Raw genomic sequence first — 17,746 nt, 5'->3', positions numbered from 1 at the left:
CTAAGCCCATGTGCCACAACTACTGAGCTCAAGTGCCACAACTACTGAAGCCCATGTGCTTAGAGCCCGTGCTCCACAACAAGACAAGCCACTGCAATGAGAAGCCCGTGCACCGCAATGAAGAGTAGCCCCCACTCAACACAACTAGAGAAAACCCCATGTGCAGCAACGAAGATCCAACACAGCCAAAAATAAATAAATAAATAAATTTGTTAAAAAAAATTTAGTAACTTGGTAAAAGCTTTTGGACTTTGAGCATCTGAGCAAAGGCAGAATGGACCTGAAGGGCATACAAATGCCTTCATCAACAGGTCCTTCTACTTCTCAACAGAGTTATACAATTACACAACCAGGAGACTAATAAGTATGCATCTTTTGGTCAATGTATTCATCTCCTGCTGTTCCCTGTTTGAAAAACATCTATTCAAAGAGTCACTGGCTTCTATATCTTAATTTACTGAGTATTTCCTGTCACACATATGTTATCCTTGCATTATTGCTCTTCTTTTGATAACAACACAATATCAAAAGTCCCATCTCCAGCTCCAGCAGTGGGTCCAGAGACACAGTAAGTTGCCCTGTGTGAAAGGGAAATTGATTTGAGCTTTCTTCCATTTCATCGTGTCAATTTCCGTGTGGTTCTCCAGTCCATTTTATGAAAGAGACAAATGTGATGCTTTCCTGATATATTGTTTTAGCCCCTAGTGAGAGGAACTATTTTATAATCTTTTGTAGAAAAATTAAGGAGACGTCAATGAAAAAATCATCGGTATCAGGAGCAAAAAATATATATATGATTCACTAGCAACAGCATGCAAGATGCTGTGTGAGATGCTTTACTTACATTTCTCATTTAATTCTCTACAGAATCACTGAAGAGCATTATCCCCATTTGTGCAGATGAGAAAAAGAAAATGCAGAGAAATTAGAAAGCCAGGTAATACCATAAAAACACAAGGGTGAAATTTAGCTCCAATTTATGAAGCCACAAACTTCACCTTTCAGATCTATGAGTTTTAAAAATGTGCGGTAAGGATGAAAAAAAATGAAGAATCTTCTACACTAATTATATTTGTAAAGATTTTCACTTTTCTGCCAACTGGAATGTTAAATTTCAAAATATATTAGAGTTAGATTTCTTAAAAATCTGTTTTACAATGTAAAACCTCTAAATAAAATTTGGTATATTAAGTATTTTTAGATGTAAAACTAATATTAGTTCTTTGATATAAGATGTGACCTTGGAAAGAAGTCAGGCTTAAAATTTGATGCAAAAGTGTTAAGATACAGTAGCTGAGCTAAAGACATACACCAAATAATTATAAGGATTAAATATTTTTAGGACCTACATAAAATTCTCAGGAGAGTTTATTTCTTGCCCCACAGAAATCTAGAACAATTGTTTTAATTGTTATAGAATAAATGTTTGTGTCCTTCCAAAATTCATGTTATAGAGTGAAACCTAAACCCTAGTGTGATGGTATTTGGAGGTGAGGCTTGGGAGGTGAGGTCATGAGGATGGAGCCTTCATGACTGGGATTGGTTCCCTTATAAAAGAGGCCCTGGAGAGCTCCCTTGTTTCTTCCTTCCAATGTGTGATGACACAGCACAAAGACTATGACCCAGGAAGCAGGTTCTCACCAAACACTGAATTTGCCTGTGCTTTGAACTCGCACTTCCCAGCCTCCAGAAATGTGAGAAATAAATTCATGCTGTTTATAAACCACCCAATCTATGGCATTCATTTACAGCACCCTGAATAAACTAAGACAATGTGATAACTAGTATTTTATAGGCTTAGTGTAATTTGTCCACTGGCAGTTTGCAAGAGAATACTGAACAGTTACTTTGGATGCATTTAAGAGCAATGGTAATGTATACTATCGACATTCTTTACATCATCTGTGTAAGAATAAAACCAGAAACATATTCAGATAAAGAACTTCAAAACTGCTATGATCATTGAGGGGTAGGGAGGGAGAGGGAAGAAGCAGAAAATCAGTTCAAAAATGTTTTATCTCTAGGGTGAAAATGGACTGGAGCCATTTAGGTGGTTATTTACAACATAATTGAAGACACCATTTAAGACACAATACTAAGAGCATTGAGGCGAGGCATTTTAAATGTGTACTTGAGGAGCAAAGATACCTAGGTTCAAAAATCAATGTCTGGTCACTGGCTGCCGGATGTTGGGAAAGCGGATTTCTCGCTCTGAATCTCACTGTTCTCATTTACAAAATGAAATACTAACAAGACTTATTAACTCATAGCGTTAACTAGGAGTAAATGGCGTGACCTACATAAACCAGCTAATGCTGTGCCTGGCCTATGGAAATCGCTCCATAAATACTACCCTTATTATTGTTAAAATTACCACTGTTATCATCACCTTCTTAAGATGAGAGTGAAAATACGAGAATAAGGTCAACCACAGTTCGACACCACAGAGGACATCAACCAACAGGACTTGGTTTCCAGGCTACTATTTTAACATGAAAACTAACTAGAATGAATTTCGAAATATAATATCCTGATCTGGAAAGGTCAGAATAATATACAATATTTGATATGTCATGTACAGAGATGGAAATATGTATAGACAGTAAGACTGGTGATTTTGCCAAAAAAAAAAAAATAGCAGTGAGAATAAGAACAGCAACGAAAGTACCATATACTCATTCATTCTGTATTCACTCGGCATTGACTGAACTGTCACTCTGTGCTGGCCACTGCTTTGTCCCATACTCCAAGGCATTGTCCTTGGGGAATTACTTAGAGGTGAGGGAAAGAAACAAGAGGCTCAGCACCTACGTCTAGTGGTTGAGATGCCTCACAAGTCTCAGTGCAGGGGAGGAAGAGGCAGCAGCTTTCGTCCAGGTTTTTAAAATAAAACTGCGTTTAATGAAAAAAAATTAAATTCTTAAAAATTCAAAGTGATTCAAAAGTTATCTTTTTTTTTTCTTTTTTTTGTTAATGTCAAAAGTATTCACTGGTCGTAAGCCTCTAGAATCTTATAACTTTGAGTGATTTTTTACCTTTGGCTACATGACTGTTTAGGAATGTGTGTATGTGCAGAAATATCTACATAATTAAAAAAAATTCGGTTGAAAAACAAATTTAAGTAATTATTTAATTATTTTATACGTCTGGTTTCCAAAATGAAATATTTTGGCAAATTTCCTCCTTCTTTATTTAAAAAGAATAAATGAAACTGTTTCAATATCATATCCTGCAGGATAATGAAAAAATCCACACTGTCTTACTTTGCGAAACAATTACTTTCATATATGATTTCTTTCCTTAAGAAAATGCAAAAAAGAAAAGGAAAGGAAAGGAAAGAAAAGGAAAGGAAAGAAAAGAAAATGCAGCAATTATGCTTTTAAGTAAATACATTTCACTCTGACAAAAAGTTCGTGACTACTTGACATATGTCTTCACCGCTAACTAATTTAACCAGATCAGCATTTTCTCTAAAATAAACCTGACTTCTTTGTAGGTCTGGAAAAGATTTTTAGACTCTATTTATAGAACTGTTGGCATGTGGGCCCACAGAAGTAAGTTGATAAAGAGAATGACTTCTGATAACATTTATAGCATTAATTCCTTTTGTATTCATCTCCAAAAGATGGCAAACTTTTGAAAAAACTTGTTTATAAGAAATTCAATACTTTTATCTGCTGGAAAGAAAGAGCATCTTTTTATGTGGAGTAAGCATTTTTTATACATATGTTACGTTATTTCTTTTTAAATTATATTACTGCAATTGGAGTCTTGGGTATCTATGTTACAGAAATCGCAAGGCTAAATATGATTGCTTTATTAGTTGTCCTTATGCTACAGTAAATAATGACTCTACTCTACATTCAAATACCTCTACTTCTTAGCATCAAAGCTACCAATTATTTTAATATGTGAATCCAAACGCATGCATTTATGTAGGAAAAATAAAATTGGCTACAGACATTAAACTTTTGAATGGAATACAGATGCTCACAGGATAAAATTTATTTTCTCTAAAAAACTTTCATAATTCAGCTTACTGTAATATACAATACCACCACTAGAAAAGCATTGTATTCATTTTCTATTACTGCGTAATCAATTACTACAAACTGAGCAGCTTAGAAAACATGCAGTTTTTTTAGCTAACAGTTTTATAAGTTTTGTACAGTTCAGGAGTGGCATGGTTGGAATTTCTGTTCAGGATCTTACAAGGTTATCATCGGAGTTTCTGCTGGGCCACTTTCCTTTCTGGAGGTTCTGGGGGATAATCTGCTTCCAAGTTCCTTCAGGCTATGAGCTGAATTCAATTCCTTTTGGTTGTAAGACTGAGGTCCCCTTCTCCCTGCTGGGTGTTAGTTGGGGATCACTCTCAGGATCTGGAAGCCACATGCATTGCTGGCCACATCTTTAGCTCCATCTTTAAAGCCAGCAAAGGAAAACTTATCATGTGTCAAATCTCTCCATTTTTGAATTTTTGACATTGTCTTTGCACTCTAAGTCGACTACTGTCATAAATCACCATCATCACCAGCATCACCATGTCTTCCAAGAGTCAGGGCTCCTTTAGGGAGAGGTCATAAGACAGGCTCAACTATTATTTGAATTAAATTTCTCTCCCATTATGTTCCTGCTGCCCATGAGTACCAAGGGATATGAGTAGACATCTATTCTGGTGTCCTTAAATTTTCAGTAGCTCTTGAGAAAATCCCCAATGTCCTTTGACTGAGGGTTAAGACATTCCATGGCAAGAATCTTCTAGAAGGGTCAATAGAGTTTCATCCCCAAACTCTGTTAAGTTCTAATGAAGGAAGGAACACCTGGCCCAACTTGAACTGATCAAGAAGATATTGTGAGCCCTGAGCTGGGTAACTGGATCCACAGGAAGAGGGGACCAGGCAAAAGAAGCAGGGCATTCTAGATGGAAGGGATCACAGGACTATCACCACGTGTGGTGGGAAAGAGAGGGGTATTTATGAAGTTGCAGAAGTGGGAATGGGTCTTTCACAGACGTGGTTCTGATGTATGTGTTTACACAGATCAATTTCACACCATGTGGGGGATGGATTTGGGCAGAATGCAGGCAAAGGGATGAGTTAGAATGCTGTTCCAGGGGTCTACGGAGAGTATGACAAAAATGTGGGCACAAGCAGGTCCTACGGGGCTTGCAAGAACAACACACGACCCCAGCCTGGGAGAGGACCAGGTGGCTCATTGGGCAGCTGGACCAAGACCTCCTTGACAGGTCTTAGCCTGAGGAATGGGCAAGAACCAAGTAGCTGCAACTGGCCAGAGAGTGGAAGCTGGGCTATTAGCAAGAAGGATTTGTTCCTGACCCTAAATAAAAGGCCTCCTCTATATAAATAATATCCCTGACTCAGATCTGGATGGTTCTGAGGAATTAGGGGGAAGGTATAGAAGCAAACTCTCTAGCTGTAGGAGGGAGAAGAATCCAACAGCTTGGAATGGTCTGGCCTGAAACCAGAGAGGAAAGCCAAGAGGGGAAGGTGATAAGGCACCCAGTGGAACTGTAGCTGCAGGAAGAAGCACTGTTCCCCGTGACTTTGAGATTCTTGCCTCACTGCGAAGGGATGCAGAGATGAAGTGGGGAGGTTAAGAAAGTAAAGTGAGGATTTAAACGCTCTCAGAGGGAGAAGAGGCAGACAGGTGAGGAGCTGCTGCCCGGGGTTTCTTTGGCAAGCCAGTTAGGAGGGGCACACAAATGAAGGGGAGGAATATTCACCAGGGAAGGAGGAGTCTGTGGGTCCTATTCCCTGATTTTCATCCCAGCTTATCTTGCTGAGGGGAGGCGGGATTTTTGTCCTTATTCAGCCTTGATCAGAAGTGTCCTGGTGTCGGTGCACAGTGGGTACTTCTTAGCTGCAAGGCTCATTTTATTGTAATGAGAACATAGTGAGCAATGGGTTACATTAGAACCCAGGAGGTTCCCACCTTTCCTCATCTTTCTCTGTCTGCCTTCAGGAAACTTATCACCCAAAAGGTGTGGTTTCCTGTCAGTCTGGAGGTTCCTGCTTTTCTCTGTCTGCCCATAGGCCCTCCACCCCCATCCCACTGTTCACAAGATGCATGATTTCCTGCCACCTGGCCACTGCCCCCAGTTTTCTGCTCATACCTAGCTACCTGCCTGCTGTAACAGCACCAATAATTCTATTCTAGAAGATTGATAACACTTAGACAACCACTAATTGATCTGAATTCTGGAAGCTATGATATGAATTTGCTTAGAAAAGTCTGTGAAGAGCTTAAGAGATCACGATGTTCCTATTTGCAGCTACTTGCCCCCTAGGTATGAGGATGCAGAAGCTTGCTTTGCTGCAATGGTAGCTATCTCCAGATTCTCCCTTCTCCAAATTCTCAGCACTCTCATTTACGATTTGACTGACTATTACAAAGTTGGCTGTTAGAAATGCATACTGGACTTCTCTGGTGGTGCAGTGGTTAAGAATCTGCCTGCCAATGCAGGGGACACGGGTTCCGTTCCTGGTCCAGGAAGATCCTGCATGCCGCGGAGCAACTAAGCCCGTGTACCAAAACTACTGAGCCTGCGCTCTAGGGCCCACGAAACACAACTATTGAGCCCATGTGCCACAACTACTGAAACCCAAGTGCACAGAGCCTGTGCTCCACAACAAGAGAAGCCCGCACACCACAGTGAAGAGTAGCCCCGGCTCGCTGCAACTCTAGTTGCGCAGCCCATGCACCGCAACGAAGACCCAACACAGCCAATATAAATAAATAAATAAATTTATATAAATGCATACTAATAATATCTTTTCATTAAGTTTAAATGTCAGTGTAACTACCAGGAAAGAGGTCTTAGGAATCAGATGGAGCAAGTTCCTAACACCAATAAAGGCAGAGGAAAACCAAACTATATTTCCCAGTCATTTTTACCATTTATATAAAAATCTTAAAAATACTTGATTTTGTTTCATTTCCTCTAAGACACCCTCTTACTCCCCTCTAGTATCCCGAAGAAGTATGAAACAACATCTAAATCATCACAGACTTCTTCATCTGTTCTCCTTTTTCAAAAATTGTTTACATTCTATTGTATTTTTAAACATCCTTTTTGATGTGCTAACTAGGTTAGTCTACCACCCTTAATAAAGACTTGAATTTCCAAAGGTGCATTTCTGAAGCTGAGCAAACAACTAGGTTAGGACAAACACACACACACACACACACACACACACACACACACACACACGTGGAAGTTATGTATTGGATTTTCTCCAGTGACAGATCAGTAAATTGCCTGTATTATTCAAATGCAGATTCATATGTTAGACATTTCCAAAATACAAAATGATCAAGCTTGATGAAGACATATTAGATAGCTATATGGCAAGGGGAAATAATTAGACAGGGTCATCTGCACTCAGCACTATTATTTACTATGCATTTAACACAGAATTATAGATTATGTATCCTGGGCTGTGAGCTAGGAATATAAGACATAGTATAAATAATCACAAGTTGTCATGGGATAATTCTTCTGTCTACTTCAGTGGTTCACTGATGTGTTCTATTCATGAAACATTAGACCTAAGAAAAGATATCAACTCAATCAAATCAATTGAGGGAGGAGGAAAGTTTCTAAGATTTAAAAGGTAATCTCACAGATGCAGCATCTCAATGCAGCCAGTCCTAATGTGACCTAAACTGGTCTCTGACTTCTAGGAACCACAGAGTCTCTGCTGGACTGAGGCAGGAGACAGATGGGGCCCCAGGGCAAACGGTCTGAGTTTGTTCTCTGTGGACCGATACCCTGAGACAGGAATAACAGGACAAATGGAAGAGGAGGCTGGGCCCTGCCCAGATCGAAGATAAGAGACCATATATTCCTCATTCTCGAAGTCAGGAGACCTCTCCCGACCACACATGCACAGAAAGCCTCCTTGGAAGTCAAAAGGGGAGTGATGCCAAGGGGCCAAAGCTACCCATAGGCCTCTTCGGTGGAATCCATCTGGGCTAAGAGATGCGTGCGCACACTGGGGATATCCTGAGATACACCAAATATGGACTCTGAACCAGGCAAATCAACATGATTGGTCAAAGGAAACACTGAAGAAATGCCCCATAAAAGTGATTCAAATTGCCACGAGGGCGCGACTCTCTCTCCTGTGTGTCTATCCACACATATTATACTTTTTTCTCCTAATAAATACTTTGTTTCACTATTTTCTGTTTCTGTGGGAATTCTTTTTTGCAAAGCCATAGGGCCAGGGCCTTGCCATTGACCACTGGCCTAGTGGCTAGGATTTGGTGCTCTCACTGCCACAGCCCAATCTCCATCACTGGCCGGGAACTGAAACCCTGCCTCAAGCTGCTGTGGGCCGAGGCCACCCGAGATCAGGACTACTGTATGTCAGCACAGATTCTTCCACCAGCACCCAATCCACATGGCTACCATCCACATGGCCACCATCTCCTAGCACAAACAACTAGATGTCACATATTTAGGGTCACTTAGTTCACATTCTCAAGAGTACAAGACTAATTTCTTGTAGGACAGTTACTGGATGAATCATCCTTGGGTCAGATATCCATTTCTCATCCAATCAGAAGCTGGGAATTGAGACACAGGACACAGCATGGTCCCCCAGACCTGATGCTACCAAGGGCTGGAGGTGGGTGAAACAAGATGTAGAAACAAATACAAGATGTAGAGTATGCAAAATTATCACACAGAAAGATTAGGAATACAAATCGAAAAGTTAATCTGACCAATGGTGAAACAATGGGTTTCAAAGCAAATGATGTAGATGTCAATTCAACCAGTGTTTACGGACCTGAAAACCTGACAGAGAGCTTCTCAGGCAATGTTCACCATTAAAAAAAAAAGCTCTTCAAATATGTGAAACCACATGTAGTAAGTCAAATACGCACTTATAAATATTATTTTTTGCCATACTTCAGTCTCACCACCTTCCACCAATCAACCTTCTGAAAACAATTTCAAGTGGACACAGTTCACTTCTTTTTCTTATCCATCTTACTTCAGTTAAATTGGGTGTTCAGACAAGTCTGTGATGAGTTTAAGAGATTACGATGTGCGTACCTAGTTGTAGCTACGTATAGCCTAGGTACTTGGATGCAGAAGCAGATATGCTTTCTTATACCCCAATTAAGTCTTTACAATTGAAAATGACATTTCAAAGTAATTTAGTCTAACAAACAAGAGGTGCAATGATTTCCATTTAAAGGTTATCACTGTTGGACAAAGAAAAGAACAATGTTAAAAGACTAATGGCAGGTGGCTCCAACAGGAAACATTCCAACTCCAAATTAATCTTACAATGATAAAATATGAGGGTGAGTCAAAAATTATCCACACTCTGGTTATATTAAAACCTCTGTAAATTCTACAGCCAGAGTGCGGATAATTTTTGACTCACTCGCGTATTCGATCCAAGGATGTTTTAATTCCTCTGTGGCAGCAGTTGGGTAAGAGACTCCCAAACTCAGATCCTGCTTCCTGGGCAGAGTGGCTCTAGACCCCAAGACTAGGAATCTTTGCCCCATTTTCATCTATGATAGGCCATATAACTAGTTCTCACCAATAGAGTGAGGGTACATGGATGCAACTGACAATGCAATTGATCAGGAGGCCATAGTGAATGGGTAGGGCTCTCCAGAGAAGCCCGGTCATTAATTACTGCAGAGAAGCCCCGTCATCAATTACTCCATGGAGGGGAAGCAGGGAAGCAGCACCCTGACTGGCATCAACCACCTCTATCTGTTGCATGAATAAGAAACAAAATGCTACTATATTGTCACTATAACTGGAGTTTATTTGCCATAGCAACTATTGTTTCCTTAACTAAGATACCTCCCTAAAAATGCAGCATGTCAAAAACACAATATAGAACAAGATGACAGGAAAGTACCATGCATTTTTGAGAAATAAAAGTCGTTTTATTTATGTTTCTTTCACACACACTCACACATTCACAGTCACACTCACACATCTTCGCAAACATGCTTCTGTTTTTAAATATGAAAACATGGTCCTTAGGCAGATAATTTATTTTTTGGTCAAGTGACTAAGTTTTGTTTTTAAATATTTCATAATCTCAAACCAACCCCAATTGAATAATCATTCTACCTATGGATTTGAAATGTGTTCACACACAGGAATTGCATGCATGGCTGATGTTTGAGGAGCAATTTCATAATTTAGCATTGTATATTAGCAAACAACGCAAGTTACACCAAAACGTTCTCTCCTTCATTTCCAGAACATGCAACTTTGGATTATTTAGACAAAAAGAACCAAACTGAGAGACTGTGACATGGCATCTCATTTCCAGTAAGTTGACTAAATGCAAAGCCTCTTGTTTGTGTAAAATGATGCATAATTTGCATTCAGGGCAGGTGTTCATTTTGTGACAAGAGTTTCAAGTACAACTCATTTCGGATACCTTTTGAACATCTTAAATCAGGTTGGTCACAATCCTTCCCAATATCTGACCGAATGTTTTAATTCCACTGCCAGGTTTGTAAGGAGAAGATAAACAGCACTATTTACTTTCACTGGCAACTCAAAGCCCGGCCCCGAGGAGCGCCCAGTACCTGACGCTGCTCATGCTGCCCGTCTCGGATCCAAGCTTGCATCGCTCCAGCTGGCTGGCGACGATCTGGCGTTCTGCCTCCAGCTCTCGGGTCAGCCTTTCAAACTGTAATTCCTGAAATAAAACCACCAAACAGATTAATTCTATCAGCTATACGGAACATGGAATTCAGACCTTTTTAGGACAGAATGGTCAAGCGGAAAATTAGGGTTTCTCAGGACTTCAAATTTGAGAAGCAGAGGTTGCTGATGTGGACTCGAAGAAGGGTGAGGATTTCAGACAGATCTAAGTTCATATTACAGTCCTGGGACCTATCAGCTGCAGGGCCTTGAATAAGCTATTCAGTCTTTCTAAGGATCAATTTCATCATCTGTAAAATGGGTTTAAAATACTTAATTCATTAGGTTGAAGTAAGGATTAAAAGAGACACTGATCATGAAAAATAAGCCTGTGCTATGTTTGGTAAATGTCCAGCACCCAACAGATATTAATACTCCTGTCATCAAAAGTGAAACAATAAACAATATATTTTTTATATGATTGGAGTATTGTGTTTAGTCCCTACTGGCCATCTAGGTGCTTCTGTATACTAATCTCATCTTTATATTACTTACATATTGTAGGCTGAAGAAAATAATGCTTTAAACCAACACTTTTCATGATTTAAATTTCAGCAGAACAACAGGGACACTGATTCCAATTACAGAACTCTAATTATACGGTGAATTGCAAAGTGAATGACCTTTGCAATATTTGATACATCACCCTAAAAAATAGCCAACTGAACCAAGGAAGAATACATCTACAAAGCTGCCTGAAATCCACTGTTAAAGGTCTGACATTAATGAAAAATGATTCAGTGAGTACATCAAGGATTTTAGCTGTTCCAACCACAGGACTTTTATACCATATTGTAAACTTTATGTTTTATTTTTCCATACACTTAAGATCTTAATAAAGTAATTATACTAAATCAAGTATTTTAACTAAAAAATTCAGAAAAGTTGTACACAATATCACAATTAACTTCTTGTAAAAAATAAATTATTTGCACAGTTGTGTTTTGGAGGTGGAAAAACTTCTAAGAATGCTGAAAAATACTGAAAAGGAGAGCAGAGGTCAACTTGGGAGAACAAAACTCCCAACATTACAGGGATTTGTCTTTCCAGAAAAGATGAGTTTATTTTATTTGCTACCCTGGGATGCTCTAGGGTGAGGCCTTTAAAAAGAAGGATCTGGTGTGTCCTCTACATATATTAAAAATAATCTTGCTCTTTTCCACAGGAGCAAATTTTTTTGTTTGTTTTGTTTTTGTTTTTGCTTTATTTGGGTTAGGCAATGGTCTTCTTTTTTTCCTTTTCCTCTTTTTTAGTGCTTTACAATTTTTTAAAAGTTTCACACATGATTTCATATAATTCCATAATAACCCCTTTTCTTTAACCCCCAACCCCTATCTTGCCCCCCCCCCCACACTGTTAACCACTAGTTTGTTCTCCATAAGAGCAGATGTTTTTATGTTGACATTATTTTGGGGTCTGAGTAAAAAACATCTCACAAATGAGAGCTCAACTTTTCCACTTATGGTGTGAAAACTGAGGAAGCAGATTGCTGAAGCCAAAATGTTTCTTCTTATACATTCTGAAGGACAGTAAAGATTATGCGTAAGGGTGAGTATGAAGACCCCTGCTGACTGCATTTTGTGTATCTAACCTCCCCTTATTCTCCTGCAAGTTCTACCGCTTTTGGGGGGCAGTTCCTTAAAAATATGCAAGTTCTAGAAGATTCTCATTGCCAGTCTTTATAATACCCAGGCATATCTCAGAGATACTACAGGTTTGGTTCCAGACCACCACAATAAAGTCACAATCAAAAAGAAGCAAACTGCATGAATGTCTTTGGTTTTCTAGTGCATACAGAAGTTAGGTTTACATTATACGGTAGTCTAGTAAGTGTGCAATAACATTACGTCTAAAAAACATGTTCATACCTTAATCAAACAATTTATTGCTAAAAATGTCGACCACCCCCAGGCTTTCAGCGAGTCATAATCTGTTGACAATAGTTAATATCAAAGATCACTGATCACAGCTCACCACAACAAATATAATAATAATGAAGAAGTTTGAAATCATGTGAGAATTACCAAAATATGACACAGAGACATGGAGCGAGCAAACCCTGTTGGAAAAATGGCACTGATCACATTGCTCAATGCAAAGTTGCCCCAAACCTTCAATTTGTAAAAAAAAAAAAAATGCAATTTGTAAAAAAATGCAATATTTGTGAAGTGCAATAAAACAAGGTATGTCTGTATATTTTATCTCAAATATGTCTGTGTAACAGGAACCCAACTCATACCTTAGAGTTGATAACAGCTTAAAAGCATTAACACTTAAAGATTATGCAGAACTCCTCATAGGTAAATGGAACTTCATTATTCGTATTATCTAAAGTAAATAATTTGCTGCACGTTTGCATATGTTACAAGCAGTCCAATACGGTGAGACAGTGAAACAATCTGAGGATTTATAAACCTTCTTGGGTTTCTCCTAGGACAGACACTACCCTCGGATGTGTTTGCTGAAGGCTGCAGCCTCACTATATATTTTCTTCACATCAGGTTTTTGGGAGGGAGGGTGTTAGGAGACATTTTTTCAGTCTTCCAAACATAGTCACAATATCCAGTGACTATCCAGCTCTTCATCTGTGTAGATCTCTCTAGTTCCATCTGGCATCACTTTCCTTCTGTCTGGAAGACTTCTTTTAATATTTCTTATAATGTGGTTCCTTCAGTGATGAACTCTTTCAGTTTTACATGCACAATAAGGTTTTTATTTTGACCCCATTTTCATTTTTGTTGTTTTTTTTCTTTTTTTCTTTTGGCTGTGTTGGGTCTTAGTTGCTGCACACAGGCTTTCTCTGGTTGTGGCGAGCAGGGACTACTCTTCATTGTGGTGCATGGGCTTCTCATTGTGGTGTCTTCTCCTGTTGTGTGTGGAGCATGAACTCTAGGCGCCTGGGCTTCAGTAGTTGTGGCATGTAGATTCAGTAGTTGTGGCTCTTGGGCTTTAGAGCGCAAGCTCAGTAGTTGTGGTGCACGGGTTTAGTTGCTCCACGAGATGTGGGCTCTTCCCGGACCAGGGCTTGAACCCGTGTCCCCTGCATTGGCAGGCAGATTCTTAACCACTGTGCCACCAGGGAAGTCCCTGACCTTATTTTTGAAAGACATTTTAGTTCTACTGTCCTCTCACTTGCATTTTTCTCTCTCTAACAAGAAAAAAAACTATGGTATTCCTTATCTTTGTTTCTTTGTATATTATGGCGTCTTTCTTCTCTGCTTCCTGTTAAGATTCTTCTCTTTATCCCCAGGTTGGAACAACTTGATTTCAAAGTTCTTTGGGTGTGATTTTCTTCAGATTTCCCATGCTTGAGGTTCACTGGGCTTCCTGGATCTGTGAAGTTATAGTTCCCACCAAATCTGGAAATTTTTCAGCCATTAATTCTTCAAGTTTCTTCCTTTTTTCTTCCCCACTATCTCTTCTCCTTTGGTGACTACAATTAAGTATACATTAGGCCACTTGGAATTGTTCCACAAGTCATGGATTCCTTTTTCCACTTTTAAAAGTCTTTTTTTCTTTCTTTTGCATTTTGTTTACTTTCTATTAGTGTCTTCGAGTTAACCAATCTTTTCTTCTGCAATGTCTAATCCACCATCAATCCCATGAGTGTATTTTTAATCTCAGACACTGATGAATCAAGCATCTCTAGAAATGTTCTTTGGGTCTTTTTTTATAACTTCCATGTCTCTATTTAACTCTCCGAACATATGGAATACACAAATAAAAACTGTTTTACTGTCCTGATTCACTAATTCTAGCATCTGCGTCAGTTTCAACTGATTGATTTTTCTCCTCAGCACAGGCCCCATTTCCACTCCTCTGCACATGTGATCTTTGATTGAACAAAAAACATATTGGATTTTACCTTGTTGTGTTCTGGGCATCTTCATATTCCTACAAATATCTTAAGCTATGTTCTGGGGCACAGTTAAGCTACTTGGGACTAATTTGATACATCTGAGTTTTGTATTTAAGACTTGTTAAAGAAACAGAACATCATTTAGTCCAGGGCTAATTACTCTACCCTACCTGGGCAGACCCTTCTGAGTACTCAATGTCCCATGAATTACAGAGTTTCGCAGCTGATAGAGGATGTAAGGACATATTCTTGGTTCTGGTGTGAACACCAGGTACCAGTTCTTCCCATTGTTTCAGGTAGCTCTTTCCCTGCCCCTGGTGGTTTCCTTACATACGTGGGCTGCTCAGTTCTCTGATAAATAGTCCAAGGGGACCCTTTGCAGATGCCAAGGGCTTTCGGAGCAGCAATCACCTTTCTTCTATTTTGCCCTGAAAATTCCAGCCACCTTTACCTCCTTGGACTCTCAGTACTGTCTCCCCAAGTCACGGAGTCCTCTGGGCTCTGCCTGGGTCTCCCTTTCTCCTTTGATGTGGGGAAACTCTCTCAAGGCAGTAGCTGAGGCAATTGTAGGATTCACCTCATTTGCTTTGTGTCTCTTAAAAATCTTGTTTTTTTAATTGAAGTGTAGTTGATTTACAACGTTGTGTGAGGTTCAGGTGTACAGCAAAGTGATCCAGTTATCTATATGTATATAATCTGTATATATAACATACAGATTATACACCTGTGTGTGTATGTGTGTGTGTTAGAGAGAGAGAGAGAGTCAAAAATTATCTGCACTCTGGCTGTAGATTTTTATAGAAGTTGTAACATAACCGGAGTGCAGATAATTTTTGACTCACCCTTGTGTGTGTGTGTGTGTGTGTGTGGTGTGTGTGTGTGTGTGTGTGTTTTGTAACATACACACAATGCATTTTTGAGGAATAAAAGTTGTCTTATAGAGCTTTATGTGTCTTTCACACACACTCATAATCCCACACACTACTATATATAAAATAGATAACCAACAGGGATCTACTGTATAGCACAGAACTTACATTTGATATTTTATAATAACCAATAAAGGAAAAGAATCTGAAATATATATATATATCTCAACTATACTTCAATAGAAATTTTTTTTTAAAAAGAATAATCACTGTCCTTCATTGCCTACAGTTTAGTGTTTTGAAAACTGGTGTTTCCTATTTTGGGGTTTTTTGTTGTTGTTTCAGGTGGGAAGGTATTTCAGGGCACAGTTATTTTCTTAGCTGAAAGCTGAAAGGTTTTTAAGAGTTAACTATTCTTCCCCCATGTTTGATTTGTAAATGCTTATTTTCCATTGTATTTAAAAATTCATACCAAATGTACAACTGCACAGCTAAGTACTTAAGTTTTTACTCGTTTTCTTTAATTTTGTTTACTATTACAATATTAAAAAGAGAAGCTACTTTGGGTTACTTGTTTATTTTGTTTTCATGATGACTTTTTAATTGAATCAGCACATTCTTTATAAGGAAACTGAATCAATGTGTTGTCTTTTAAAAATGTCCATTTGATAAATGTTTGTTATCGCATATATAAAACAAGCAAGTAATTAAGTGAATTTTCTCTCTGTGTTTCTCTAAGGAGTACACAGTAAATATCAAGGTATTCAAGGAGCATGGAGGTTTCTCTTTTGCATCTAAAATCGTATGTTTTATTAATAAAATAACACAAAACATAATAAAATTGGGGCAAAAGTATTTATTGAGCACTGCCTATTGATTCTGTAATTCCTAGGACAGCATACAAAGAGGAAACGTTTCCTGCTGAGTAGCCACTGTATTTGGTCTCTTAGGACAGTCCTGGCATATAGTAGGTGCTCAATAAATATCTATTAAATAAATGTACCTGTACTAAGTGCTTTACATGTATTGCCTTGTACAAACATCATAAAACTGCTATCTCTTACCTTCTCTTTTTTTCCTTACTTTACAAAAATGTTAAAGTAATTAAGATGAAAGGATTAGCCTTGGCCAGGAAAGAAATTCTTCCTTCAAAAGTAGGAAGGAGAATGAGATTAAAGATGATGTTTTAGGAGATCTAGACATAGAGAAGGGAAAAGTTGAGTGAACTAATTAATATTGGATGGACTAAATATTCCCAATACTGTCAATTATTTTGTTTCAGAGACCACAGCAGTCCATTAATGTAGAGACATATGATGTCAGCGTAAACTATGAAGTTCATTAACATTCATATTTACTCATTTTTTTAATAGTTTTTATTTGTATGAACTCTAGAGATTGGGCTTCCAAAAATGCCTTACTGCATTGTCACTTATTTTATAGTCATTTTCTACCTTACCCCAATCCAAGAGCCTCAGACTCATAGGAAGGGTTGTTCCGGCCACGGCACATCATTGCGGATGGGAACCCTCAGGACCTAAGTTGGTCCTAGTATGGTTTTAAGCTTGGAATTGAAAATTGACCTTGGAATTGCGAACTAGCAGAGCTGCAAGTTGGATCACTTGCAGTGAGTTAGATCACTCCTGTGGCCTAAAGGCAACTGTAGTATCCTCCAGGGCATCGTCACAATAGTGAATGAGCTTCTATTCCATTGGGAGATACTGAAGCTGTGATGTGGGTGCAAAGATGACCTTCCCAGTTCTAACTCAGTTTGATATTTGGAGGGAGAAGAGACCCTCTCCAGGACTGAATAATCCCTGAATATCTTGGAGACTTTGAGATGAGAGGGCATTGAAGAGAGGGATGCTGCTAAAAAGGCCAGGTGGTACCCAAGAATTAATGGGAAAAATAAATGTAGACATATTTGGTGAACTTTGTAATACTGGTTGTAAGTGAATACATACTATTAAATTAATTCAGTGAAGGTGAGACTATAAATGAGAAGAGTGAAGAAAGATCTCTGCAGGTATACCTAGATTTGGAGGGTAGAAGGAATAAGAGAAGCCAACAAAATACATACAGGAATAACCACCAGGCACAAGACCACTAACAGGGCCTTCTCCTGGGCAGATTCAGTGGAGAAGTGGTGATATAAATCAGGCTATATAAAAAATGATATGACACCAAAAAATACAGGAAACAAAGCAAAAATAGCCAACTAGGACTATGTCAAACTAAAAAGCTTCCTTTCCTTTCAGCAAAGGCAACAACTAACAGAGTGAAAAGGCAATCGTATGGAAA

At 38.7% G+C, this 17,746-nt stretch overlaps 1 protein-coding gene across 1 annotated transcript in view; it reads right to left on the bottom strand.

Moving 5' to 3' along the window:
* Positions 1-17,746, bottom strand: part of CTNND2 (catenin delta 2) — an 805,106-nt gene that overhangs the window by 595,093 nt on the left and 192,267 nt on the right. The window contains exon 2 of the mRNA XM_057710226.1: positions 10,600-10,712. Coding sequence (XP_057566209.1) covers positions 10,600-10,712 — 113 coding nt within the window. The remainder of the gene's footprint in view (positions 1-10,599; positions 10,713-17,746) is intronic.

This window comes from Hippopotamus amphibius, chromosome 15 (assembly GCF_030028045.1).
Source record: "Hippopotamus amphibius kiboko isolate mHipAmp2 chromosome 15, mHipAmp2.hap2, whole genome shotgun sequence".
NCBI classification, from domain to species: domain Eukaryota; kingdom Metazoa; phylum Chordata; class Mammalia; order Artiodactyla; family Hippopotamidae; genus Hippopotamus; species Hippopotamus amphibius.
The sequence above is the reverse complement of the archived record's forward strand: the minus strand, read 5'-3'. Positions and strand labels throughout refer to the sequence as shown.